Consider the following 19,599-nt stretch of genomic DNA (forward strand, 5'->3'; position numbering starts at 1 on the left):
GTCTAGAGATGTGGCAGCCATTTTACAGCACTGACAGTATAAATAAAAAGGTAAAAACCACACACTAAAGGTGGTGGAGAAAAGTTATAAAGAGCCTGTACTCTTGAAGGCATCATTGTGCTGTCTTACTTACCTTGGGCTCTGCCGTTCAGACTTCGTAGTTTGTGAGAAAATAATGCATTCCTAATACCGTGCATTGGCTTTGCCATTCTCTTTCATCTCTTTTCATTCTCTGTCAAGCTCTGTGAGGCCATGAGCACTATGAACCTTGTTTATACTTGTGGCCTTAGATCAGGTTTTCTTAACCTCAGCACTCTTGACATTTTGGATTGGATTATTTTTTGATTTGGAGGGCTGTTTTGTGCATTGTTGGATGTTTAGTAGCACCCCTGGCCTGTACCCACTAGATGCCCGTAGAATGCCCCACCCCCAGATGTCTCCTGGGGGTAAATTGCTCTCCAACTGAGAAGCATTGTCTTAGATGATGGGTTCAGTGCCCAGGAGATACTGACCAATAGATATTGGCTGTATTATCAAGATGATTAATTAATTGGATGTGAGGATTGAGAGAAATGGTAGAATTCAAGGGTGACTTCCAAGTTTCTCTCTTGGGCTAGTAATTGTATCATTGTATCACTTAAAAGATGGAGAGGCATGTTCCAGTTTGTCAATGTTTCTCTTAAACCGTGAACTTTAAGTCAAATAAATACTCCAGATGTGACTCAGACACCACAGATTTCTGTTCCTGTGTTAGTGATGCATAATACCTTAGCATTTCCATAGTATTTCTTTCCTTTTTATCAATCACATAGCATTCCTCCCCCCACTTTATTGGTTGCATTGCACTATTGCCTTATACTGGCCTTGAAATTCACTAAAATCTCCTGCTAGCTTCTGTCTTGTTCTACCCTTTAATTTTTCAATTGTGCTTTCAGAGTGCGAGACTTCGCATTTTTCCTTTTACATTTCAGCTCTTTCATATCAAGCTCTGTTCTTGGTTTGTTAACATATTTAAATTTTTTTTCTTTTTTCTGTTTCTTATTAGCTCTCTGTGCCCAACTTGATCTTCCATTGATTGGTTGCTTGTGTAATGATTTTGACTAGGAAATGGCAAAGAACAAAATACATGATGTTACTGGGTCTTCATGGACTGAGCTCAGAACAAGTGTCTCATAACCAATCTTGGAACAGTTATTTTAATAGACAAATCTTCTTTCTCCCTGCATCCAATTTTAAAGATTACATGGAGCTGCAAGTGAGCACCATCTCTGAAATCTGCTTATAGGAAAGAAGACAGGATATAACTTCAGAGGAATACAAAAGTAATAGCTTTTCATTCTTGATTATATAGGAAGGTCCAATCAGGCATTTTTACTCTGTTTAGACTATAAGGCTCAGCTCAGTTTGTGGTATTGGCATGCAATGTATGCTTATGCAACAGGAAAGAGTGGGTTTAAGTGGTATGCAATGTGCTTTCCAGTGAGTACATAATAATTTCATTTACTGTGTTTTTATAAGAGGGCTGGAGGACTGAGAACAGTGAAAAATCTCCAAGATTGCAGAAGAGTATTATTTACAATGAATAATGTAGCATATTATAGGGGGAGTAATGGTTACCTGATCAAGATAAGTCTTAAGATCTTACAGAGCTGTAAAATAAATAGAAGTCCTTGAGTAAAAGAAAAATAAAGCAGCACATTTCGGGAGAAATTATCAAAGCTATATTTATAAGATAATGGGTGTAGCTCTCTATTAGAGTTAGGATTTCTTAGAATTAATGCTCATGTTTTGGGACAGGCTCTCCTCCTCTCTCCCATGAACTATTTGATATTAACTAGTCTCTTAGCTTGTACTCTGACCATTCCAAATCATTCTTAATCATCATTATTTAAAAATATTACCTCCACCGTTATCTTTCTCAGACATACTTCGTGACTGTCCCCTGTTCTCTCATTCCAAATTTGGAATTCAAATAGAATGAATTCCAAATCTCTGAGGATTGCACATAGGACGCTGATTTTATTCCCAATTTATATTTCTTCTCCCCTCCATGAAAACTGTGCTCTAACCACACTGACCTGCTTTATATTTTTGAATGTTCCGTGCTCTTTCAAACTTCTGTGACTTTGCTCATGCTGTCACTTCTGCATGGAATCTCATTCTCTACTCTTATATTTGGTAAATTCATTGGTATTCCTTAAGGCCCAAGTCAAATGTCACCTTAATTTTATGTTCCTGACTTTCCCCTCCCCAAATCCATAGTGTGTGCTTGATACATGTTTATGAAATGAGTACTCAGTAAATCTCCAAAAATATGAAGTGAGGAACTCAGTTTCGTTGATGTTTATATAAAAATAAACCTTACATTCTACAATAATTTATCTGAAAAGCTTTGAGTACATAAGATTTTAATAAATCAAAATGTATTCGAGAGAACCAACTGACTAATGCTCTTTGAAAGTTAAAACAATACTATTGTTATATACATTCTCTTTCACTAACACATTTTGTCTGTTTATCTTGTGTACATAGCCTGAAGATTGCTTAATAGCAGGAAACCCAGTAACCAATCAGGTGTATATAACTTTAATCTTGTTTCTGTTTATTGAGTTGGGAATATGAGACTACCCATTTTCTATAGTGTATAATTATTACTGATATTATTTCTTTTTAACCAATTTTCATTAAAATGTTTATTCATATAACCAGCCTATAAGAGTTCTTCATTGGGAATATTGTTTCTGTAATACAAGATCAAAAAGAGAAAAAATATTTTGTTAAAAGATAGGAAGAAATTAAAGAATGACATTCTCGCAGAATTGTACAGAAAAGGGGGACTGATGAAATAATATTTTATTTTGAAAATATATAAAAGGCTGATAAATGACAAGAAAATGGTATTTGAATTAAACACCATGAACTGATGCTATTTGTAGAGCACTATGACACATATTCTCTACATTTATGCCTTCCTTGTGGACCTCTAAGAAACTAGAAGAGGAAGTGGGAGGTGAAATGCATGGATGGGTAGTTCTTTTTTCAGTGAATTGAGAGGTAGGAAAACACCGTTGCAAGCATAGGCACTTTTAAACAAAGTAAAGCTTTTACCTCTCCAAAGTGTGACAAAGATTGTGATTTTGTTGTGGCCTTGAACCTTAAACTAAATAATATAGGCTGATGCTCAAAGGGGAAGATCAGTTTGAAAAAGTTAATTGGGATCCCATTTATAATGTCACATAATTAATTTAAACTACAAATGTAGCTTACTTTATATCTGTTGGCCAGTGTCAATGAATGGATATGTATTTACATCTTGACATTGTAGAAATGCCTACTCTTTTTTTTAAAAATTTTTTATTGAAGTGTAGTTGATTTACAATGTTGTGTTAGTTTCTGGTGTACAGCAAAGTGGTTCAGTTATACATGTATATACATATTCTTTTCCATTATGGTTTATTATAGGATATTGAATACAGTTCCCTGTGCTATACAGTAGGACCTTGTTGTTTATCTATTTTATATATAGTAGTTTGTATCTGCTCATCACAACTCCTTCTTTATCCCTCCCCCACCCCCTTTCCCAGATGGTAACTGAAAGTTTGTTTTCTATGTCTGTGAGTCTGTTTCTGCTTCGTAAATAAGTTCATTTGCGTCCTACTCATGTATTTTAATCAGGGGTTTACTAACAATCATGATTTTTCTTTACAATATGAACAAAGTACAACAACTTATTTATATTGTCATATAGTTGACCTTCAAAACATGCACCAAATCTTCATACTATCTGCTTAAATACCATAGAATGGGTGCAACCTACCATTATAAATAGAACTGAAAAATAGAAAACATTGAAAATATTGTGACTTTCCACAGTTCTGGAAAATAGTATCTGGTGCTTTTAATTCCAGCATGTGCATGCACAAGGATGGAAGTAACAGAATGAAAGAAAATACAGTTACTAACTCAACCTATTATTTTTCAACCATATGGTTTTATGATACTAATGCATAAGAGAATATACCACTTGTAATTAGACCACAGACTGATTAGGATTCTGGAGTTTTTCATATTCTTCAACATAGTGTTGATACTGATCAGTAAGCAGAGGCTGATTTGCTTCTTCCATGTTTCTTCTGGCACGAAGCAGATGAGAAGCACCCACAAAAATGACTGCAACCAGTAATAAAGCAGCAACTACCGCTATGGTTACAATCTCAGAAATACTAAAAGTCCAACCTATTTGAAAAAGAAAATGAGAGCAAAAAAAAAAAAAGTAAAATAGTTGCCACCCAAAATTGGATACCCTAATAGAGGCACTGTTCCAGGCACTTTACAAAGTCCTCATATTTATTTTTATTAGCTACATCGCCTATTATAGCACCTGGCATCTTCAAAGCACTTCCCAATGTCTCATAGTGAGCCCTACTGGGATAGTTATTCTATCCATTCTAAAGGAAATGATGGCTCAGAGTTTGAGTCACTTGCCCAAGGTCATTTGATTAGTATGCAGTAGAGTTGGTTTTGGAGCCCAGGTCTTTCAGGATCCAAATCCTGGGCTCTTCCACTGTACCCCACTGCCTTTGTTAAGAAAGGGATTTAAAATTAAATCAGAAAGTTTTGAATTTCAAAACCTCAGAAAAAACAGCTCAGAATATCTCACTCCATCTCTCTTTTTTTTTTTTTTTTTTTTTGCTAAATAAACAGAAGCAACATTATGTAGTAGAAAAATAAGGGCATATTACACAGGGCTAAGCTCAAGACTCATTCTCTATGCTCACTAGAAAGGTGATCTTTGACAATTACTCTCTCTAAGCCTCGTCTTCCTTATTTGTAAAATGAGGATTTTGATACCTGCCTCAGAGGGTTGTAAGGATTAAATGAAATAGTGTGGTATGTAATCAGCTCAATACCAGGTCAGAGTGGGCTTTCAACAAATGTTAAATTGAGTCTCTTTATCCACAAATAAAAATTCTAACGAAAGCTTCTAAATCCAAGTGGAAAACTGTGGATTACTTTATCTCAGAAAAATGTGATTACTTTAAGGGTGACAAATTTGCTGTAGGAAATTTCCACAGTAAAAATACATTTTCAGTACTCACTTGGCCATTGAACTTCATAAGTGTATCCCAGGTTGTCTGGAGCAGTAACAAACATTTCTATGTTGGTAATTGGAGGCCAAAATGGTACCATATTGTATTGTCTGTTATGTCCAATAGGGGCATTTTCCAATGGAAATGTGGATATATCTAAAATATGTCAAAGACACCTTGTTAATAGACAAACTCAAGCTAATATTAATACATTATTATTATGTTCTGAAGGTGACCCAAAGTATTCAAGGGTAACATTAAAAATTCTTTCATATTTTACACTGAGTAAAGACATAAAAATGTTTCACTACAGCAGAACAGGGAATTGCGTAAAACGGAGCTCAGATGCTTCGAGTACAGCACTAACGTCATCCAATAGAAAAAGAGAGTTTAAAAGTAAGGAAGTTTTAGTCTTTTCTTATCTATGATGATCATTAGTTGTTTTATATTACAGAAACTAATTTGAATAAAGTTCATTAAACTTACTTTTCAAAGCTAAAGAAAAGATTGGACCTGTAATTTGCTGTAGTATCATCTATGATTTAAATTTGAGAGACACTGTAGCTAATGGAGGTTTGTCCTTGACTATGACTATTTCTGTTTAGTATTTTTCATTTTTCTGTTTAATTAGAGAAATAAATATTAACTTATTCCCTGGGTTTTATTCTGTTAGCAAAAAGCACTTAACACTTTGAATCAAGGTCCTAGAATCCTATTTGCTTCCTGCCACCTTTCATCTTTCTACTTAAATAAAAATCATAGGCATTTATATTATTAGTAAGTTTCTGTTATCAGAGATAAAAGGAGTGATATACTCTTTGTGGCAAAAGATCATTCCTTTTTGTTGTTGTTGTTTATATTTATATTGGTACAATTAAATGCCAAATGGAATGTCACAAAACCAGAGTTGGAAGTGGGTTTGGGTAGGACATTAGTGGGAATACAGTTAAAAGAGCTGGAATATGTGAGAAGGCTAGTGAAATATTAGGTTTTCTGTTCGCAAGAAGTATATTACCTGGACAGTCACTGTGATCCTGTGAAGCACAGGAGAGTATTTTAGCATCTACTCTGAAGAAAAATTGATCATAGAAATGGCAGGTAGTATTTATATTTTTGTAACTTTAAATTTAGTTACTTTAAAATCTAGTGATTTTAAATGTACTATGAATTAATGCTAATTAAATATTTATCCATTGAAATCTATTGAGCTCCTGCTAATGCCAGGCACTGATCTAGGCACATGGGGTATAGCATTAAACAAAAGACAAGGTTCCTGGCCTGAAGGCACTCATATTAATTATTTGTTAAAGTTAGATGTTAAAGCTAATAACTTAGATCATTTTTTAAACTTCCCACTTCATCTTTACTGAATTGGCCTCAACCCAGTTCAGTTACAGCTGCATAAAAAAGTTATGTCCATTAAAATAAGTGGAGGAAAAGAAGAAGAGGAATAAAAATAACAATAGCAATTGGATTGCAGTGTTGCTTCCCTGTGTCAGACCCTTCAATGGCTCCCCTTCTCTCTTAGAGTTAAACCCAGTGTCTTTAAGGATCTGCCCCTGTTTTCCCTCTGACCTTGTCATCTCCCTCTGTTTTCTCCCCACTCCCCACTCTGCTCCAGCCACAGTGGCTCCTTTGTTCCTTTGTCTTGGGAGCATCTTTCTCCATATATTTACGCAGTGCTCCCTATCCCCTTTCCTGATTTTACTTGTCTACAAAGACTTTCCCCCATCTAACATACTCTATATTTATTTACATATGCTTATTGTCAGTTTATACATTGCTGTCTAGTTTCCAGACGTGTATGTTTAACAAAAGTTTGTTATGTTGATTCCTAAACCTATTAATTCTAGTTATTTGTTATTGAAATAAAAGTAATATAACAAAACACACGTAAATCGATAATTATGATCGTAAAAAGAGGGGGATGTTTTTATAATAAATAAATGGAATGCTTTGGAAAGATTTATTAAGAATGAGTGGCTGCAACGTTGCTATAGAATTAGGAATGAGCAACTATGATTTTTAAGGGTTGGGGAACATTATGAAAATTTAGAATAATACTGTACTCAGATTGCATCACAAGGGTTGTTAATTTCTTGTTTCACTTTAAAGAAACAGACACTGTAAATTATAGATAATTCATTATGGTTGTATGTATGTATATAAATACACATGAAAAATCAGATGGAACTCCAATCAGTGAATTCATAGAAGATTGATAAGTGAATAAATATTTATATTTAAGCTATTTATTTCTTAAATTGTTTTCAGATGAAACCAACTATTTTGACCAACTCATCAATTAATGGTCCAAATCAGGTTAGATTAGAGGTTTCTATTGTATTCTCTCTCTCTTTCTCACACACACACACACACACACACACACAGCACGAAAGTAAGAGATGGCTGAATGAATAAATGAATCAGTAGATAGTTAATCTCCAATATTATGTTTATGTGCATGACAAAGTAAAGGCACATAAGACAAAACTTAGAACACTTTTAAAATGTGAAAATTTACGATGTTTTAACCAGTAAAAGCACATTCATTGTTTGAATAGTAATACAACCCTCTCAGCTGAGTGATGAGAAAGTAGCCTTTAAATAATATTTTAAAGAATGCATTACAGTGAACTTAAAAGAGATTTTCTACAGTGTGATATAAAAACTAACATTAACTTTTCAAATTGAGTAAAATTTCCATTTGTGAGAGGCCGTAAAGTAATAAAAATCAGAACTGTGGATTATGAGTATAATTTTCCTGTCTTTTGGGGTATCAAAGAAGAGCTCTGTAAGGTTTTTGCATTCATATTAAAAAACAATGAGGATGTTCATTGGAAGATATGAGAAAGAAAAATGGGGGAAACATGGTAGTCATCTTTACATGGTAAAAAGGAGAAGGGATTACCTTTTTAGTCCTAGTGAATGTTAATAAGTATCATCTTACAATTACTATTCTGAGAGACTTCTCATCTGCCTTTTCAAAGTGGTTTAGAATAGTTGGAAATAGCTAGATATTAGAGCTATTTTATCCTATTGTTAAGTGTAGTTTAAGTGTGCCAAATGCTTAGCCTAAAGTGGTAACTGTGCCATCTGAACAGTCTCCTTTGCTGAGCCTGCAAAAAGCACATGAAAGAGTTTTACCAGCATTATATCTCCTCAGCCATTCATCAAAGACTGCATCAGTGAAAGTATGTAGGAGGACAAAAATAGGATCATTGGGAGATAAATGAGTTTGCCCCCCGGTTCCATTCAGGAATAGATGAGCCAAATTGTGAAGGCTTCGCACAGTAGGGTCATACCTTCCTGTGGGATCACTGTAACCTAGATATAAAAAGAAGGATGAGAATAGTAAAAACCATTACACATATCTAACTTTTCAAGTCCAAAGCAGTGATTATATTGGGAAACAATTTTTCCTAAGCTTGTCAGGCCAATTTTTACCTTAGTGTAATAGCACTGCTTCTCTGTACCTGTGGTTGGTGACATGTGTTTGCTGTACTGAGAGCTAGGTTAGTTTGAAGCTAGTGGCATGACATTCTAAATGTAGCCTCTGGGTTAAAAATAATGACCTGCAAAGGATACCAGTCAAAATATATAGAACACTCTATTTTGACAAGGCTAACATTGGTCTACATGGAAATAAAGATAGTGGAAAGCTCTAGCTTCTACAAAAACTGCTGATACAGTTGGGAGAACACCACTCTGGTTGTCCTGGAACTTAAATTGCCAGATGTTACTTTAGTCTCCTACCTTATTCCTTTTGAATGACTGTCAGCATGTTTATTTTTAGAAAATTATTTTTGTGGAGAGGTTACAATTTCTCAAAGCTTTCTTACCATCTCTGTGCTAGTTTTAAATATCTGAAAAGACTGCTGTTAAAACATTTATAGAACTTTTGAGAATGATCTGTATTCTATATATATATCTTCTCCAAATACCTTTCCATATTATATATATTTCACATGTGGATCATATATATATTCCCATTTTATATATAATCCACATATTATATATCTATTATATATAATATATACATTTCCCATATTATATATAACATATTTCCCATATATACTCCCATATATATATTGTTCATGAATACATATTAGAGAGAAGACAAGGATAGATCACAAACAAAAATAGACGGTCTCTGATGTGGGATGGAGTTACAAGTGTGTGTAGTTTAATTATAGTTATTCATTTACTCATTTTTTTATATGTTTATTCCATTATTTTTTGACTCATAAAACATTTAAAGATTGTCCATAATGTACACAGCAGGTGGTTAAGCACTAATCTTTTCATGCATTCTGTCAGGAAATCAGTACAATTTGTCTTTTGATTGGTCATCAATAAGACACAATCTGCAAATTCTTTATGAAATCACTACTTACAGTCTTAGGTTATAAATACCAGCTTAGTCAAAATATGGTTATTATTTATTGAGTCATCTCCAAATCAGTATATCATATGTAGTTATGAAAATTAACATAAAGATAGGAAAGAATGGCATATAATTTTGATGATAAAAGGGGAGATAATTGAAAATAATTATCAGATCTATACATCAGGTATCTCAGATCATGGGAAAGAGAGATCTATTCCCTTTTTTTGGTTGGGGGGAGGATGGTCTAACATGTGCAATGCTGTATTTAAGGTAAAATTTGACAATAACAAGTTTATAATAAAGTTAAATGTTATTCTATTCTTTTAAAACTTTAAATATGTATCATGAATAATTTAGAGGTATCAATTTATTTTATAAAGTAAATTATTTTATAAAATAATTATAAATGAAATATAATTTATTTTAGAGGACTTAGAACATTTGGATTTGAATCTGTGCTCTGTTACTAACTAGCTGGATATCTTTGGAAATTAATTTCACTTCTTTGGACCTCAGTTTCTCAGCTTTAAAATACTTTGAATTAAGCAAGGAAAACCAAATTAAATATCTCTAGATGCAAGTTCGAATTTTCATAGATCTTAAAAATAGTTGCAGGATGATACCTAAATAAAACATGTGTCCAAACCAGGCTTTAGTAGATGGCAACTTATGTTCAGGATTTTTTATTATATTTTTTAAGAAAAAAAATTAATCCCTCCAAGTCTTGAATATTATTTGCCTATACTAGAATTTGATATAGTTATACACATATTGGCCAGCTGCCTAACAGAAATTTGAGTTTAATACCTTTTAGGTATTTTAACAGAATCATTTCCAAGGGCTTCTCCTATGATAAAAAGTTTCAGGGTCTCACTTTTCTTTAAGAAAGTTATTTTTTTTGAGCAGAGAATTGTGATTATATCATAATAGGCAGCCCTATTCACATAAACTTACAGGATCCGTATGGCATTCAAACGTTTTTTTCAAAGAGATTTGAATTTGAATAGTTTTCCCTGTGACAACTAGGTCAATTCAGAGCACCGATTTTGTTTACTTGCCTTCCACTGTGTTTCGGAAACTGTTTGTAGAAGTGGAATAAAAAGGAGGTGTGTCAAATAAACCAACTTCCAAGCACTGAGTGACATCCTGTGGTTCAGGAAGACGTTGCACCATTGGTCTAGCCACATTTCCAGCTGGATTTCTCCTAATTGGCCTACCCTCAGTGCCTGGGGAAAAGATGGGAAACGGTGAACATGTATAGAACATTTTGAGATCTTAGCTTTGCTTTTCAAATTTGTATGCATAGCATGAACACTGAAAAACAGGGTTTCCTTGGTAGAAGAGAAAATTTTTAAAGTGCATATTTAATGGCATTAAAGTGAGAAAATAAGTTATCATGTCCAACTTCTGTGAATAGGGAAAATATGTGATACACAAAATCACCTGAAGAAAAAGATGATCACAATAACAGATAGAGGTCCTTGTATTTGTTAAATCAACATATGCTTTTTTCAAGAGAACACATTAAAATGAAAATTCCATGGAAAATTAAATCCTGCCAACTTAATCTCATAAACCAAAACTCTACACTGAAATCCATATTTCATACACATGAAATTTTGTACTTGAATGCTCTTTCAAGCCTTCAGAGAAATAAAGTTAAAACAACCTTAAATCTCTTTGGGAAGCGGTCTGTATTGCAATCAACACATATTTTTCAGCAATTAATGTGAAAAATAATTGAAACATTTTAAGGTCAGTAAGATAAACAGGTAAACAAAGAGCTGCTATGCTAGGGATAATATGTACCCCTAGAGATACAGAGATGCCTTTGGGGAGACAGGGAGGGAGAGAAAGAGAAATAGGGAAGGGAGGGAAGGCGAGGGTGGGAAGAGGGGAGAGCGTAAGTGAGAGAATCAATTCTTCCCAATTGGGTGGCTTCAGGAAGCCTTCATTAGGTAGAGAGATTTGCAAAGAGCCCTGAAGGACTGAGGAAAATTGCCAGAGGTGAAATAAGACAGATTTTACAAGTCAAACATTTTAAGCAGAGGTAATAATAAAAGATGATAAGCTTTCTTCTATGCATAATATAAGCCCCATCGGAGCACAGACTCTTTTCTTGATCGCCAGTGTGTCCTCCAGTCTTGATCCAGCACTGGCATGTAATTAAAGCTAAATAGTTGTTTGGTGTATGTTGATTTATGAAAAGATCAGGTTGATTGTATAAGAGGGCCTGTTAGGTGAACAGCTTGCCTAGGGTATGTGGCAATGTAAGGGTGTAGTGGATGGCGGGAAGGATAGGAAGCTAGACAAGAACTGCTTTATTTATTAGGCCAGTGAAAGAAAAAAGGAAAATAACATTTTATTGAACACATATTAATGTGTCTGATATGGTATCAAATACTTTAATAAGATATCTGATTTAATCCTCACGGTAATTCTTGCCTCTCTCTACTTTTCTTCTTGGATGAAATTATCCATTCCTGTGGTTTCACTGATCATCTTTTACAGGACACCCATACCTGTACAGCTTTAGATCAAACCTTCCTTAGACATTGCATGCTTATGTCCTCATATGCTTTCTGGACAGTATCTTTTCAGTATTCCATAAATGCACCAAATTCGGTATACTGAAAGAGTTAATTATTGACATCTAACATTCTTCCAGCCACTAAAATATCACCTTTAATTCATCATATGAAAAACATGCTCTTTCTTCACTATACTTCTCAAATTTGCTTTCTACTTCAGACACTCTGAACTTTTCATTCATTCCTGCATGGAAATCCCACAGGACTCCAATCCATAGGATGTTAATAGGTGCAATGGCAGAAGTTGTCCATGTGCAAACAACTTAAAAAAAAAATCACAGAGAGAGATGAATGTTTTGGTATGTAGAGACATACTGATCCTCAATTTTATCTCATTCGGCATGCCAAACAAAGTTTTATTTTAATTTTTAAACTTCTACAGAATAAAATTTTATATACATTTACTTCTCTTATTCCTATATATGGCTAAATAATCTTCTAATGGTGAAAAATCTACTTAATTTCTTTGCTCTATTTAAAATATTCTCTATTTAAGTTTACAAAGTAATTTAATATTTGGTGCCTAAAGGAATATGTGCAGAATAAATGTTATTAGTATAATAATAAAATAAAAAATAAATTCCAACAATTCTAGTTTTTATATGGAAGAACAAAAGTTCAAAATAGCCAGACGTGCCTGAAGAAGAAAAATAAGATGGGATAAAAAGACTCTGATAATTAAGACCTTGTGTTAGCAGCAAGAGAGACGATAAAAATAGGATCTAAGGAAGAGAACAGAAAGCTTCACAGGAACTGATCCACATAGGACAGAAACGTGACCTGTGGCAGAGATGGCATTCAGACCACTGGAGAAAGGATGCTAGGAAAACTGGTTAATCATTCTCTTTTTGTATTCACTTTGGGAGAGCTGGAAAGAGCTAGTTGGCAGACATCTTCTGTACAGTATCTTTCTTTTATTAAAGGCATCCTCCATGTCACCTTTTGGCTTTTTAACCTTCTGACCAGATTAACATAATAGTAAAAATAATATATAATAACATAAAATAATAGTAATAATCATTATACAATAATAATAATTATTATTATATGTATTTTTTACTCCCAGGGCACTTCCAACTCTTTCTGCATATTTCACATTTCCTAGGGAAACATTTTCTGTGAAATTCCAACACAAGACACATGACTACTAAGCAGTGCTGAGCTTACTAAGAGGATTAATTAATACAAAATAGACATTTCCAAAATAAGAAAGTGAGCAATGCACTGACCAAGTTGTTCAAGGAAAGCAGTGGAAAAATGTATAAGCACTTTCTTTTTCCACTGGAGCACCTCAGATTGCCTTGACTGTCCTAGGTACTTAGTGAATATTTGTACATCAACTCTCCATAATAAAAGTGGATTTTAGTCTGAAGTCCTTAGTAGAATGAAGGGCCTTCAGACAGCACATTTAATCACTTTACCTAACAGGTGATTCTGAATCCTAGTTGTCATTTGGAACTTACTGTTACAAAGGGTTCCCAGGGTATCATAATCTTCCAAGGATTCACAGACCACTCGCCATTGAGAAAAGACGGAGTTCGGGCTTATAAGAGTGGAATCAAAGTTGCTTCTTGATCCCATCAAGTCATCGGTGCAAATGTCACAGGTGTTCTTCCCGGTGGCAAAATTCCAGTAAGGAAGGGAGAAAGAAGGATCCTGCAACATTTCCTAGATCACAGAAACTCTGTTAGCATTCTCTGCTTTTGTTTAAAATTCTCCCTTTGCTTGGTTTACTCCCTGGCAGTCTGTTTCTATTAGTTCTCTTCAGCCACTTAGGAACCAGTTAGTGTGTCAGTGGTGTCTGAAGGGCTAGAGGACTTAAATACCTTATTTAACAAAGCCTCCAATTTACTACAAGAAGTCACTTGGGCACTAGAGGGAATGAAACTCAACTTGTTATACAGAAGTTTCTGCACATGCTTTGGGGAGGTGTCTTCCTTTTCTTTTTTAGGCAAGTAGTTACATTTCTGTTGGTTATACTAAAAATTATCAATAATCGCTTCTGCTCTTTGACATTTCCACTTCCTTCCATTTTCCTATCTCTAATTCAAGCATGACTAACTCCTGGTCTGGCGCCAGATTCAGCCTTGAGATATATTATGTGAAGCAGTGCTTTTTATTTTGTTTCTGTTTTTTAATTTAACCGGAACGACTTCAGGCATTTAGATTCTGGTTTGGCCACAGACTACGGAGGCTCTTTCACGCTTGCCTTATCTGCCAGGCCACTGAAGGTGTTTTACTTAGAGACCCCTGCTTCAGAATCTAAACTACGAAGACTCAGGCTTCTGCCAGAAACTAATACAGACAGGAAATGCTAAACTGAAGCAGAATATTTCTCTGTGCACACTGTTATTTAGACCAGAGACGTAGTTTCCATTTAGAGCTGATCTCAACAATTTAAAAAATGCTGGACTCAAGATCACATGCTTATTTTACTGGGTTCCTTTAAACATGTATTTATTGTACTTGTTATTTCTCATTCCTTTAAGCCTTTAGTGAGCTATATTTAGAGTGTGGGCTATAAATGTAGGGATTGCCATTGTTTTATCTCACAAGTATTTAGTACATATGTACTTTTTAACTTTTAAACCCTTTCTAGGAAGCATTTCCTGGTCCTCGGGGTATTTTAGAGGGTCAAAACTTTCCAAGGTATTCCCCAGTTATTGATCTCCAGAGCTTTAGAGTCCTTATTTAGAAGCCAGTGTTCTGGTTCACAAAAATTAGTGACAGCTTCTAAGGGATCATTAAGAGTCAGTTTATGGTTCAGCAACTGGCATCTGGGAGCTGGAGCAGATTCACGTGGCATTTCAACTGTGCGTTACATTTAGATTGTAATTTGTTGGATCCCTCGTGCTGTTGGGTTTTAAAAACGTAAGTCATAGAGGTTGAAGCTTACGCAGGCAAAATTGAAGCTTTTAGATACTTTCCACCTGCCCTTTCATTTTGGTGTACCTTTGGGAAAATGACTTGAAAGCAAGAAGAGCTGGAGTCGATTACAAATGACAGATTTATCTACTCATAATCTAAAAAATGCCTTGAAATCATAGCTATAAACTATGAAGTTCAGAGTATCAGATGAATTCATTTAATCACTCAAATTGCATATGGATGGACTACTTACATGTGAATATTTTGTTCTGTATTTTAGTGCATTAAATCTCTCCCTTCTAACCATTTATTTTCTTGGATAATGCTGGGCACAAGCATACTGCGAATCAATATGTGAATCTGCCCTCGGATATTTTTAGATTAATTTTTAGATTTTAATTTGTGGGGAGGGATTCATTGCTGTTATTTCATCTAGAAAACAGGTTCAGTTTGTGGATTTCCTAATTGAGATCTAAGAATTTTAAAGGGGTTAGGGGTTAGGTTGGGGTTAGCAGATGTAAGCTATTATATACAGAATTGATAAACAACAGGGTCCTACTGTATAGCACAGAGAACTATATTCCATATCCTATGATAAACCATCATGGAACAGAATATAAAAAATGAATGTATAGATATGTATAACTGAATCACTTTGCTGTACAGCAGAAATTAACACAACATTGTAAATCAGCTGTACGTCAATAACAAAAAAATTTTTTTAAAACTTCATTTAAAAATAACAATACTTTTCTTAAAATATAGAGCAATTAGTAAAATAAACAATATGAAAGTATTTATGTTAACAGATACTTTAATGTGGCTTTAGCTTATCTGATCAAAAATAAGCAGGAGATAACTTTGTTTTGAGCTTCACTTTATGCCAAAAAAGTCAATGCCTTTTAAATTAAAATGATGTCTGACCTATGGGATGTTGTTAGTAGGTGTCTTCTATAAGCCTCAAAGTGGTAGGGGGCATGGAAAAAATGGAGTTCAATTAAAATATGACAATATAAATGAAAAGTAATTTTTTCATCATTTAAACCCCATATCAGAACGAATCATCAACTTATAAAGTGAGCTAAACATTTGGGATTTGGAAGACTGAGAAGTTATACACACCTGCCTCATCCAAACCAGGAGGAGGTATTGGTTTACATTTGAAAAGGGAGATATATCAAGTGAGAGTCCTTGATTGCAAACTATACGAGGGTTATTTTTTCAATGACAGAGCTGTAGAATATGTCCAGTGCTTTAATTCACACCTACAGATATCTCAATTGGCTTCCTCATCACTGATATGACTTTCTTTTCACTTCACAAAGGGTAAAGATTAATTAATAAGGAAGTAATTAGCATAGGGAGAAACTTAACAGAATGCTGAAGGCAGATTAATAATGTGAAATCGCTTTGTCATCGCCTGTTTTGATCATTCAGAGCACAGTGGATTAACAACTTAGAAACAAGTCACCTCCTCTGTAAAGGATACGAACATGGCCATGCCTCATGCATACCTGCATGTCTCTCTCCAGCTGCAGCAGGTGGTACCTGTGCCATGTGAGAAACGCTGGTCCCTCATGAGAGAAATCCACTTCACCAAAGCTTTCCTGTCCTGCCCCCAGAAAAGTCTTTTTGACTGAGTAGTAGTGCGTCCAAACAAAGTAGTTATAAATGGAAATGTTCTCAAATTGTGGTGTGTTGCCATCTGGCCCCAATATTTCTTCTGATCTCCTGGTGGCAATGACAAACTGAGGGTGAATTGTGCGCTTTGCCATATCCAGGGCCCGGACAAAGCGGTTCTTTTCTTCTGTACTTAAGTCCAGTAGGTTTCTCCTGACTTTAGGGATACAAAATTCAAACGTGAAAACATCTGCAGTGTGGGCATGGGTAGACAGTGCACACAATCATCTTGTCACACCACGTCCCATTTACCTGTGAATGATAATTTGCGTGTGTGCTCACATCATTTTATACTTTTAAAAATACCCCTTGCTAAAATCCCTTCTTCAGGCCTGCTTTTTCTCTCTCTCTTCCCCTCCCTCTCCTTCTCTCTCCAACTTACTCTAGGATTCCTATGAGCTTTCCTTAATCTTACCATGGACTTTATGATTCTATGATCCTGTTATATTGATTTCTGCTCACTATTGGCATATTTCTTGGAATTTTCTACCTTTTTAATATCATAAATTTTGCAAAAACACGGTATGTGGTATAGTATAGTGGTTAAGACCAGAGCCTCATTCTATGACTGCACACATTTCTCTAAGCATCAGTTTTTCATCTGTAAAGTGTGTGTAAAGATATCCGCTTTATAAAGTTGTAAAGACTAAGAGGACACACATAAAAAGCACTTAGACCAGAGCCTGGCTCTGAATAAAGACTCACCCACAGACATAGAGAGCAAACTTATGACTACCAAAGGGAAGGTGGGGGAGGGATAAATTAGGAGTTTGGGATTAACATGTGCATACAACTGTATATAAAATAGATAACAAACAAAGATGTACTCTGTAGCACAGGGAACTATACTCAATATTTTGTGATAACCCATAAGGGAAAAAATCTGAAAAAATATATATTTATAACTGAATCACTTTGCTGTAGCCACAACATTGTAAATCAACTATACTTCAATTAAAAAAAAAGGCTCAGTAAACGTCCCCTGAAACTCTTGGTCCCATGTTTGGCACAAAGAAAACAATCCAGTATTGCCAGCTGTTACTACCGAAAGCTTTCTCATTTATCGTTATTTAGGCTGCAGGCCAGGCTCATCTTGTAAAATGGCTGAACTTGATCAGCAGAGCAAGAAACATCCTTGTGGTCAGCAAGGGTCGTGGAAGAAGCTCATCGATTAGAGCTGGACACATCTCAGTGTGAATTCCAGGTTTAACACATACCAGCTACATGGACTTGACCTTTCAGAACCTCACAATTAACATAAGTATCTTGCAAAGTTACTGAAAGGTCCAGTCATAAACACCTAGCACAGTTCCTAGTATAAAGGAGTTGCTCAACAAATCTTTTGAAAGGAAATGTTATTAGTCAGAAGACTTGAGCTTCAACTTCAACTCCTTAAATCAAATACATTTCTCAGCCTCTCTAAGCCTCAGTTTCCTCAGCTGTGAAAAGTAAGGCTTGAGCTTTATGATTTCTAGGAGTTCTGAAAGTTCAACTGGTTCAGGATTCTCTTAAGTATGTTGAGTTCCATGCAGAACTGTGCATCCATTCACACCCCACTTACCTATGAGAACCCTCTGGTCACAGGCATCTCCTCTCCATCCAGGACGGCAGGTTCCACAGTTGTATCCCGAGAAATTGCCAATGCAGCGGCATGTCCTGTTGAAGAAGCGCGTGGGCCAGCCCTCTCGGTCATCTCTGCCATCGTGTGGGTACTGGGGGCCGTGGGGTCGGGAGTCAGCTGTCACCACTTCACACCTGCCCCTTCCTGATGAGGAGCCACAGCGGTCAGTCCCAGGCCCAGACAGTGGGAACAGGTCTGGGCAACACACGCCATTTCTCAAAGCCTCGATGGTGACACACTGTCTTGGGAATTGAGCCCAGGCCTGCTGGAAAAAAAGCAGGGCCAAGAAGGTATAGCGCAGAGAGAGGAGTTCGGGAGCTTTCATTCTGTTTAAAGCAAGAATGCAGTACAGCCTCTGGTTTTCAGCCCTTTGCGTAGAGACCGAGGCACATAGATAAAAATCAAGCTGAAAAGGAAAAAGCAAGATGGAATTATGCAAGTTTTTTGGACTGTTATAAATGGCATGGGACCCTTCCCAACCCACCTTCAAAATGCTTTTCATATCTGTAAAATGACATTTCAAAAACTAATCAAAATAGTAATTTACCTTTAAAATTTTGACATGTATAATACCTACATAATTAAATCCTAGTCATTTAATTTTCTTCATTTTAAATTTCTATTTATATAAAAAATACTTATCCTGGATGTCATTTATCAAAAGCACTCATTAACGGGTCACCATCGTTAATTACATTTATCCATGGAGTTGAAAGAAGAATTGGGGGCAGATTCCTAGCAAGTTAATTTCCAGGATTTAAAGTCCCCTTTATCCTAATGGAGTTTTGGTGGAATCCACCCACTCCCCATAGAGTTTCTCTCCAGTACCTTGAACTCCTGAGGGGATCTTCTGCTGAGCCTCTCTTAGAACTGAGTGTTTTATATTTGCTTGTCCCCTGATGTCAGAGCTGTTAATTGCTTGTGGGTTTCTGCCTGGTAACTCATCCCAAATCTGTTCACCAGAGGGCTGGTCCTCTTTTCCACCCTTTACTAATCTCTTTTCACTTCAGTGAATTTTTCTGCCCTTTAAGTATTTGGTTAGCACATGATTGCCTTCCCACTGATTTCCTTGTGATGTTTAAAGTTTTAAGAAAAGGTCAGAGCCACGAATTTGGAATACAACAAGTCAGAGAAACTAGAGAGCTTTTGTTTTCATTGCAGAGAATTTTATTTTTTCCTTTGAAAATAGATCTTTAGAGGTTAAATGAGATTACTTACCTTTTCTTAGTGATAAAGGGCTAGGTTAGTGCTTGCACCTGATGGTAGCTTTTCATCGTGTTCCGTCTTAAAAACAGGTGCTGCCGTTCTTAAAATTTCCAGAGAGAATAATTGTAGTAGAAAAGGCATCAGATACAATTA

At 35.5% G+C, this 19,599-nt stretch overlaps 1 protein-coding gene across 1 annotated transcript; it reads right to left on the reverse strand.

The window, feature by feature from the left end:
• Window positions 1-3,652: 3,652 nt before the first annotated feature.
• TYRP1 (tyrosinase related protein 1) lies at window positions 3,653-18,565 on the reverse strand (the record flags this gene model as incomplete). Its single annotated transcript, XM_079707102.1, has 7 exons — window positions 3,653-4,236; window positions 5,100-5,246; window positions 8,238-8,417; window positions 10,539-10,706; window positions 13,535-13,739; window positions 16,454-16,776; window positions 18,181-18,565. The coding sequence occupies 7 exons, from the start codon at window positions 18,563-18,565 to the stop codon at window positions 4,031-4,033; spliced, it is 1,614 nt and encodes a 537-aa protein (XP_079563228.1). The 3' UTR covers window positions 3,653-4,030.
• Between the last annotated feature and the right edge of the window lie 1,034 nt (window positions 18,566-19,599).

Source organism: Hyperoodon ampullatus (assembly GCF_949752795.1).
Source record: "Hyperoodon ampullatus genome assembly, chromosome: 6".
NCBI classification, from domain to species: Eukaryota; Metazoa; Chordata; class Mammalia; order Artiodactyla; family Ziphiidae; genus Hyperoodon; species Hyperoodon ampullatus.